Raw genomic sequence first — 10592 nt, 5'->3', positions numbered from 1 at the left:
TCATTCAATCTCTTCTTCAAGTTTTGAAGAATAGTCTTGTTTGTTGATTCGGCCTGCCCATTCCCACTGGGGTGGTACGGTGTTGATAGTATCCTTCTTATTTTGTGATCTTCGAAGAATTATGTGACTTTGATGCCAACGAATTGCTTCCCATTGTCGCATACTCTTTCGACGGGTATCCCGAATCGGCATATGATATGATCCCAAATGAAGTCTATAACTTCTTTCTCCCTTATTTTCTCAAACGCCTGCGCTTCAACCCATTTAGAAAAATAGTCAATCATAAATAAAATGAATTTGGCTTTACCTGGGGTCGATGGCAGAGGGCCAACGATGTCTATTCCCCATTTCATGAACGGCCATAGGGATAGGACCGAGTGAAGTTTCTCTTCGGGTTGATGGATCATCGGTGCAAACCTTTGACATTTATCACATTTACGAATAAATTCTTTCGCATCTTTGCCCATATCAATCCAATAATACCCCGCTCTGATCACTTTTCGAACTAATGCGTCAACACCGGAGTGATTCCCACAAGTGCCCTAGTGTACTTCCCGTAGGATGTACTTGGTATCTTCCGGACCCAAGCATACTGCCATCGGTCCATTGAATGTCCTTCGATATAGTGTTCCGTCTGTGGCCAACGTAAATCGAGCAGCTTTAGTCCGTAGGGTCCTGGAATCTTTATGGTCTGGGGGGAGCTTTCCGTTTTTTAAGTATTCAATATACTTGTTTCTCCAATCCCAGGTTAAGCTAGTAGAATTTATCTCGGCGTGCCCATCTTCGATTACCGATCTTGAAAGTTGAACGATAGTCCCCGAGTTCGAATTATCTACCTCGACTGACGATCCCAAATTCGCAAGCGCATCGGCCTCATTATTCCGTTTTCGCGGAACATGCCGTAGAGACCATTATTTGAAATGGTGCAAAGTGATAAGCAGTTTGTCCAAATACCTTTGCATTCTACTTTCCCGGACTTCGAAGGTTTTGTTTACTTGACTCACCACCAGCAAAGAGTCACAATTAGCCTCAATGACCTCTTCTTCCAAGTTTCTAGCTAGCTCGAGACCTGCAATCATGGCTTTATACTCGGCCTCATTGTTAGTTAACCTGATAGTTTTAATAGCTTGCCTAATAATGTTTCCCGTGTGGGGTTTCAAAACTATGCCTAGCCCGGACCCCTTTTCGTTCGAAGCCCCGTCTGTAAAAAGGATCCATACCCCCGACGATATACCTGATTTTAATAGGAGTTCTTTTTCGGCTTCGGGTACGAGGGTTAGCGTGAAGTCGGCTACAAAGTCTGCAAAAATTTGAGACTTGACGGCCGTACGGGGTTGATATTCGATATCGTACCCACTAAACTCGATGGCCCATTTGGCCAATCGGCCTGATAGTTCGGGCCTATGTAAAATATTACGAAGTGGGCAGGTGGTCAATACGCTTATGGGGTGACATTGAAAATACGGTCTTAATTGTCGGGGTTAATCTCGATTCGCCGATTTGACACCATGAAGCCGAGGAACTTGCCCGAACGGATCCCGAAAGCACATTTTTCGGGGTTGAGTTTCATGTTGTATTCCTCATAATCTCGAACGTTTCCTGCAAACGGGCCAAATGGTCCTCTACGCGCAGGGACTTAACTAGCATGTCATCAATATAGACTTCCATCGATTCACCTATTTGTTCTTCGAACATTTTATTTACTAAGCGTTGATAAGTGGCTCCTGCATTATTTAGCCCGAAGGGTATTACATTATAACAATATGTTCCATATCTGGTCACAAATGAAGTCTTTTCCTGATCCTCCCGGTTTATCTGAATTTGATTATACCTGGAATAGACATTGAGAAAGGTGAGGATCTCGTGGCTGACCGTGGCATCGATCATGCGATCGATGTTGGGCAGTGGAAAGGAATCTTTGGGGCATGCTTTGTTCAAGTCCTTATAGTCCACACACATTCTAAGTTTGTTCCCTTTTTAGGCACTACAACCACATTGGCTAACCATTCGGGGTATTTCACCTCTCAAATGGACCCTATTTTAAGAAGTTTGATTACCTCATCCTTTATGAATGCGTGCTTTACCTCTGATTGGGGTCTTCTTTTTTGCTTCACCGGTCTGAACCTAGGATCCAAGCTCAGCCGATACATCGTTATGTCCGATGGTATCCCTGTTATATCTAAATGGGACCAGGCAAAATAGTCGATGTTATCGATAAGAAATTGAATGAGTTTCTTCCTGAGTTCGGGGCTCAAACCCGTTCCCAGGTATACCTTTCGTTCGGGCCAATGTTCGATTAGTATGATTTTTTCCAGTTCCTCAATCGTTGATTTAGTGGCATCGGAATCATCGGGGGTCACGAAGGATCGAGGGATCCATTGATCATCATCTTCTTCGACGTTCTGCTTACCTGGCTGGGTCGAAGCCGATGTCTGTGATTGCTATTTGGCATTCTGTTCTTTAATTGTATCTTTTCTGAACCCGTTCCTTTTATCGGTGAAGACGAAGATATTGATTTTGCTTCCTCGATGATGAACATTTCTTTTGCGGCCGGTTGTTCTCCGTACACTATTTTAACACCTCTCGATGTTGGGAATTTGAGGACTTAGTGTAGGGTCGAAGGTACAGCCCTCATGTTATGGATCTACGGCCTTCCGAAAAGGGCGTTATATCTCATATCGCCTTCGATCACGTGAAACTTTATTTCCTGGATGGTTCCGGCCATGTTTATCGGTAGGATTATCTCGCCTTTGGTGGTTTCACATGCCATATTGAATCTGTTTAGAACCAGAGTGGCGGGTACGACCTGGTTCTGCAGGCCGAGCTGTTCTATGACTCTCGATCTGATGATATTGGCCGAGCTACCTGGATCAATTAACACACGCTTAATCTTAGTTTTATTCATGAGTATGGATATTACCAGTGCATCGTTATGGGGTTGGATGATTCCCTCTGCATCTTCATCATTGAAAGACAAAGTCCCTATGGGTGTGTAATCTTGAGTTCGAGATCGTTTTTCCCTCACAATCGATGTTTTAGTGCGTTTAAGCACTGGTCCCTAAGGGGTATCGACACCGCTGACGATCATGTGAATGACGTGTTGCGGTTCTTCTAGCTCATTTTGCTTGCCGAAGTCCTTGTTCTTGAAATGATTCTTCGCCCTATCACTCAGAAATTCCCGAAGGTGCCCTTTGTTAAATAAGCGGGCTACTTCCTCTCTTAATTGCCTGCAATCTTTCGTTATGTGGCCATGGGTGCCATGATATTCGCACATTTGATTGGGATTCCTTTGGGCAGGATCGGTTTGCATAGGTCGAGGCCACCTGGTGTCTTTGATGCATCCGATAGCCAACACGACGGCGGATGCATCAATGTTGAAGTTATATTCCGATAATCGAGGAACTTCTATAGGATCGGCATATTTATCAAAGCCTCTCTTGCTCATAAGTCCCCGAGAATTTTGCCCTCTATCAGTCTTTCGACTGTTCTGAACTGCATCATGTGCTGAACCGTTGTTCGCCCGATCTGTGACGTACGGTTGATATCGGTCTCTGTTCGACCTTGGTTGTCTGTTGATCTCTCTCTGGATTTTAGTGGTTGTGTGGTTCTAATGCACAGGTCCATACGGAGCTCCCAATTGATCGTCCTCGACCCTGATTTTTGATTGATAACAGTTGTGTATATCTGCCCAAGTTATTGCTGGGTACTCGATCAAATTTTGTTTCAACCGACGTGATGCTGTCGAACTTCGCTCGTTCAACCCTTTGGTGAAAGCTTGTACGGCCTAATCGTCCGTGACCGGTGGCAAATCCTTACGTTCCATTTGAAATCGGGATACGAATTCTCTCAGCATTTCGTTACCCCTTTGTTTTACTTTGAAGAGGTCTGATTTCCTTGTTGCAACTTTTATGGCACCAACATGTGCTTTTATGAACGAATCTGCTAACATGGCAAAAGAATCGATGGAATTTGGTGGTAAGTTGTGATACCAGATCATTGCTCCCTTTGCGATGGTCTCTCTGAACTTTTTCAACAATACGGATTCGATCTCATCGTCTTCCAAATTGTTGCCTTTGATGGCACATGTGTAGGAGGTGACATGTTCGTTAGGATCGGTCGTACCATTATATTTGGGAATTTCGGGCATACGGAATTTTTTGGGGATTGGTTTTGGGGCCGCACTCGAGGGAAAAGGCTTTTGTATGAATTTTTTCGAATCACGCCCTTTTATCATTGGCGGTACCCCTGGGATTTGATCGACCCTAGCATTATACGTTTCCACTTTCTTGTCGTTGCCTTCGACTCGTTTTGTGAGTTCCTCGAGCAATTTAGCAATTTCAGGAGCGGTCCCCGATTCTTGCTCGTTTGATTTCATTATGGCGGGCTCCATTCTGGGGGTGACTTCTCGAAGAAGTGGATTGGAGTTCGGCCTGCTTTGCATATGAGTTTGGCTCTGCAACTGAGCTATCGCTGCTTGTTGGGCTTGTAGTATTTCGAAAATCATACGCAAGCTGACCCCGATTTTCCCCATGTTGTGGGTGTCTCGGGCTACGGGTCGAGCACCGCCCTGAATGCTTCTTTCCAGTTTGGAACGCTGATTCACTTCCAGAGCTATTTGTGAATTGGAATCCAATGGTACTTCGGCTCGAATTTCGGTTTCTTCGATTCGAGCCTCGTTGCTATCGTCAGGTAACCTTCCGGCCCCGGGTGCCAAGTTGTTGGTTTCATATTGAAGGTCGGCTTCAAGGTCGATATGTAGGGCCATTGCTGACTTGAAGTTGTAAGCTGGAGTGTACTGTAGATTTATATCAAATAATCATTGTTACCCTTAGCCCCACGGTGGGTGCCAAACTGTTTACTCGAAAAATTGGATAACGTTAAATTTAGGTATGGTTCTAAGGATACGCAAATTTCTTTGATACAAAAACAACAATACTGGTAAATTGAATAAGTTGAGACGAAACAAGCACAAAGAAATCTCAATGTATTTGAGAAAAGGATGTGTTTATTGCCGTGTCCCTTTAGATTACAAGGATGCTCCCTTTTATAATAGAGGGTCATTGCTTTATCTATAACAACATAATAAAATAATGCATATAGTGGAGGACCCATGATGATTTGTCTCTTCCTCGGTTCTCGCCAAGATTCTCTCCCTTGGTGCGGTTGTAACGGCTCTTGTCTCCGAGCTTGATACTGGCTCGAGCTCGGTATTAGATCGAGCCCCCGGTCTTGGTTCGAGCTCGATTCTGCCTTGGGGCATCGATATTCGGGGCGAGTGTTGGTCAGTCTAGGCATCTTCGATGAACTACGAATTGTCTCGTAGTTCAATTTGGATATGGGCTCGACAATGATACCGAGTCTTGTCGTTGATCGGTCTATTGGCTCGAAACTCGACGTCCCTACTTCGAAATTCGACCGAGCTCATCATGTAGATATCCTTCGATCGAAACGTCGTCGTCTTGACCGGTCTTTATGACTGAGGATCGGTTTTGACCATACACAATCTACCCTTTGGATCGGGGTCACCGATTCCTGGTAACTTCGAAAAACATATATATATATATATATATTGTGTTTCACCTTAAGATGCAAGCTTAGGTAGTTGCCAATTGCATTGGTTCTTTTAGAAGAGGAGAGGCACATCTTGACTTTTAGTGTTCTGCCTTGGTTTGATTTTCATTCAGAGTATTTGCTTAAATTTTTATTTGATCGTGGTACTTCCGCCACTTTCAAATCCACCTCTGATCGTATTTGACTTTCAGCTCGATGATAACATAGTCAAGTTTGTTAGGCCAAAACGGACAAAAATAGCGTGAAAGTACTTTGTCGATCACTCTTATCTTACGTTGGATTTTCATTATCTTACGTTGTACTTTGGGTAAACTCAAGTACAAAAATTCGTAAGTCGAAATTAACATACACACTGAAGGTGATTTATTTTATCTAAGACATTAATAATTTTCTTTATATATGTCATCCAATTGCAAAATCGAAAATCAACGCACTTATCTACTTCTCAGTCAATCAACTATAGGATGATTACGTTGCAGGACACAGAGCTCACATGAAAATGTCGAGAAATTAGAAATACAAGAATGCTTATATGTATAATTAATATCCTTTTATTTTATTCTGCCCTATAGAAAGTTTGAGTTTAGCATCAGTACTATTTTAAGGAATATCATCTATTGCTCGAATGTCAGTTCTGAAACAATCGGGCTTCTCAGGTGTAATTTGATGGGACTAACAAACTATTCTACTTCCTTTTCAAAAACAATTAACTCATACTTAATGTAATACTACAACAACAATAACACTCAAGTATAATCCCACGTCATACTTAATGTAATCATTTTTTTTAAATTAACTTTTAAGTGATTCAATTTTCTTAAATACTTTTCAGAAGAGAAAATTCCAAATTGAGATGTGAGACGGCAACTAACTGGGTCCATGCTTTGGAATTAGGAGACCCTATGTAGAGAACAACAGCTAAAAAGGGAAAGCCCACATCCACATGTATGAAAGTATACTTACTATATATACTGTCTCTGTCCTAAAATATATGAAAGTATTTGATGGAATTTGGAATTTAAAAGAGAATTAAAAAATTTGAAATATATAGTTTAAATAAATTATAAAAATTTATATGGCTATATATAACTTAATTCATTAAGAATAAAATAAGAAATTAAAATTTAAATATAAAAATATGTTATTTTTTAGAATTGATTAAAAAAGAAAAAAAGTCACATGAATTTAAAATAGATAGAGTATATTTTTTTCCCTAAACAGAGCGAAAAGGAGACCAAGATTTCAACACAGGAGTGAGGCACGTGCTACCTACAAATTCCTACTAACAGCGCTAATAAGAACAAAGGGCATGTGCCAATTGCCATGCGACATGGCCGTGGTGCCAAGTGTCCAAAGAGAAGGTGCACGCAAAGCGCGAGGATGTTATTCTTCTTTCTTTTGTTTGTTTGTACTTTGTACCCCATAAAACTTATACCTACTCGCTACTGCGCCTAGTAAAACTTATACCTACTCGCTAATGCTCTTTTGGAATGAAATGACAAGAAACTTAGTGAGCCTTTTTACTTCGACCAGTCATGACGTCATTCTCGAGACGTAAGCGACGGGAGTGACCGAAACGTTTCATTGGTACAGTTTTTCAAGTCATTAATGAGTGTCAGTTGGTGGTCGGCCATTAGTGCTTTTGAACCGTCGTCGTGAATTCAATAAATAGACCCCTTCCTCATTGATTCAAACTTTACTTTCACTTCCTTCTAATCTCCAGAGTTTTTACATCTCTTAAGCTCTTCCCTTTTACAAATCTTCAGGTTTTGCTGTTAATCCTTTCTCAAACGTCAAGTCCTATTATCTTCCTCTTCTTCAAACTTACACAAAAATAGCAAAAACATCGAAAACAGCACCACAAAAAGAAACCACTCCATCTTCTCAACCGGCCGGCGGAAAAACGCCGGTGGAACCCCGTCTTGAGGAATGCATTCCTGGGGGTGCGCGCGAAACTCCGACTTCAAGACCGATAAAGCCTCGTCGATTCCAGGTCGATGCGAGCCAATGTCGAGGTATATATGCTCGATAACTGAGGGATACCTTAAGCAGGTAAAGAAAGACTGCAACTGGGAGGGCAAAGAGGTGGTGATCCCGACCCCCGAAGAAGACATCACCACCCATGTGGAAGGGTTTCTAAGTGTTTACACTTACCCTTTTACGATGGGCCCCCTTGACCCCGGGCATCGTTGATTTTTGCCGTCAATATCAAATAACCTTAGGCCAAATCCATCATTCCTTTTGGCGAATTGTTATTCTGCTTCGTGAGCAAAGTCGAGGGGCTCCCTTTCACCCTCGATCACCTTATCAGATTGTATAGCCCCCGCCTCTATCGAGGCAGGTTAATAAAACTCCAACGCCGGGCTATCAAAGTGTTGTTCTCGAGCATAGACGAAAACACGGATCTAGGCTGGATGGGCCGATTCGTTCGAATGAGGACTTCCGACCTAATTCCAGCCGAGAAGAAACCATTTCCTGAGAAATAGAACATGAATCATAAGTACCCTCTCATAGTTAGCTTCCATGTATTATTTGTTCCTTTGTCTTTTCTCATTGATGTCTTTTTCCATGATGTAGCGGTCGCTTGGATGCCCCGTGCGATTTCCGACCTCGAGAGCTGGGTTCGGAACCTGGCCTCGACCTCTACATACGCCGAGCGCTCATGGCGTGATTTAGCAAAGGGCCGATAGGAGGCCAAGAATCATAGTAAGCCCACTTTTTGTGTATTTGATGATTTGATTAAGATGCACTTCTTCTACTTATTCAATTTTCTCGTGTATAGGCCTGGGCAAGGATGCGGTCATGAGGGCCCCCGTCTGGTGAGGAGGAGACCTTGACCCCGGTTTCGAAGCCGGCGAAGGTTAAGAAGAGAAAAAAGACCTCAACCTCCGAGGATCCAAAGCCTAAGAAGAATCCGGTTCGTAAGCCAAAGAAATACATTGTTGCCCTGCCTGCGGATGTGATTCAACGACTAAGGGAGAAAGAAGAAGAAGATGAAGACGATGGTTCGGAACTGGTGGCCCGAGTGAAGAAAACCATCGAGGCCCCAAAGGCCGCTGAGTCGGTGGTGGTTGAGGAGATTCCACCTCGAGTCGAGGGGGTCTTGGAAAAGGACTCAGGCAAAGTCCCCGAGTCGTCGAAGATCGAAGATGCCTCCCACCGAGATGAAAAAAAGGCGGGTATGTCTGAAGGGACCGGCTCCGAGGCCCTTCACAGCAAGGAGAATGCCCCAAGTGGCTCACTTGGGGCAATAGATATTGGAGACTCGCCGATTCTCCCTGCGTTTTCCGAGGAGGCAATTCGGGAGGCCCAAGCTACGAGGACTCCCGAAGTAGACGGGGCCCATGGAGGGGAGGACCCCTTTTATGGTTACTTTATCGGGGTCGATGATGCTACCGACCTGAGTGAAGCATCGAGTCTCCTCGATGAGGCTCAACAAGCCTTGAAGCGGGTGAGTCTCAACTCTCTTTGTCGATATCATACTTAGTTTATTTCTTCTCTTCCTATCTAATTGGCGCTTCATCGGGAGGTGTTTTCAAAGTCCCGAGCAGAGCTGAGTCGATATGAGGCCGACCTCCGAGGGCTCACGGAGGGGAAAAATGCCCTTAAACTTCTTAGTGGGCAAAAAGAAGAGGAGATCAAGGACCTCCGAGCCGAGTTGTCCAAGGCTCACCAAGATCAGACCGACCTGATCGAGCGGGTAATGAAAATCTTAAAAGCTCATGGGCTCGATTCGGGAACGGTGGCTAACATTTCAATCTCACTGCTGCAATAGAAGGTCGAGAGGATCGAGCAGTTCCACAAGGAGGTCAATATGATGAAAGCGGAGACCTTGGGGTGGAAAGGAAGTATGGACTGCTTTGCTGGTGAAAAAGAGGTTGCTCGAGCCCAATTGTCATCGGTCGAAAGTCAGCTTTGAGGCATGAAGGAGAAGAGCTCAGCTCAGGCAAATAAAATAGAGGAGCTCAAGGCTCGGTTGGCTTCCGAACTTACAAAGTCCAAATCTGAAGCCGAAAAGGCAAAGGCCGAGGCAGAGGCGATCGTGGCTATTTACCGGGCCGATGCTGAAGCCGCTCACGTCCAAGAGAGAGAGGCAGCCGAGACCGCTCAAACTCGAGCACATTATATTGTTGAACTCGTCAAATGCCAATCTCGGAGGGAAACCCTCGAAGAGATCCATTCTCGAGGTTTCGATCTTACCGACGAGATAATAAAGGCTAAAGAGCATGAAGCTGATGCTAGAGCGCTGGCCTCTTCCGATGATGATGATGATGATGGCACCAAGAGCGGGTCCGAGAATGGGGAGGACCTCGATGGAGAAGAAGCTGCCCCTGAGGAAAATTAGGAATCTTAGGCTTTTTCTTTTTTGATTTTTTGTGCGGGACCCTGATCGGTCCTTGTAAATATTTTCGTATAGATAAAAGATCTTTTTTCTCTTTGACTTGTCTTTATTCTATTTCCTACCTCATGAAAATTCTATTTCATTCATGCCTTCATGTCTTATGGAGATTTTGCTCACAAGTTTGGGACTTTAGGCAACTAGACCGAAGTCGGACCAGTGTAGTCTTTAAAATCGAGTGAGTACTTGCTCGAACTCGAAGTAGAGTGACCCTTAGGTTTTAGTTGAGTAAGGACGATTTCTCGAACTCAAAAAATAAAATGACCCTTAGGCTCTTGAATTAGGCCGATATGGCCTTAAAAGAATGGCTTTTCCCCTTTTTCGGCTTGAAAAATTAATCATAAAAATTTGTCATGCCTTAACACGAGATAAATTTGTACCCATTAGGTTTTTTGAGGATTGGTGTTATAGAAATCCTTTACTTTGTTATGCCTTAGCACAAAATTGTCTGGGAGTTCGAACAATTCGCTATACCTTAGGGTTTTTCGAGGGTCGATATTATCGAGACCCTTAGTAATTCAGCCGAGGGTTGCCTTTTTAACCGGTTTTTGAGAATATTTGAAGTCCTATTTTATAACGAAATTCGTGGGTCTCCGAACCGTGTTAATTTGGCCGTAGCCTT

At 43.6% G+C, this 10592-nt stretch overlaps 1 protein-coding gene across 1 annotated transcript; it reads left to right on the top strand.

Moving 5' to 3' along the window:
• The first annotated feature begins 7106 nt into the window (after nt 1–7106).
• Nucleotides 7107–9490, top strand: LOC138906163 (uncharacterized). The gene is made up of 4 exons (XM_070194688.1): nt 7107–7125; nt 7338–7564; nt 8423–9022; nt 9347–9490. The coding sequence occupies exons 1-4, from the start codon at nt 7107–7109 to the stop codon at nt 9488–9490; spliced, it is 990 nt and encodes a 329-aa protein (XP_070050789.1).
• Nucleotides 9491–10592: the final 1102 nt, after the last annotated feature.

This window comes from Nicotiana tomentosiformis, chromosome 2 (assembly GCF_000390325.3).
Source record: "Nicotiana tomentosiformis chromosome 2, ASM39032v3, whole genome shotgun sequence".
NCBI lineage: Eukaryota > Viridiplantae > Streptophyta > Magnoliopsida > Solanales > Solanaceae > Nicotiana > Nicotiana tomentosiformis.
Note: the sequence above shows the minus strand (reverse complement) of the source record. Positions and strands in the feature narration are given on the sequence as shown.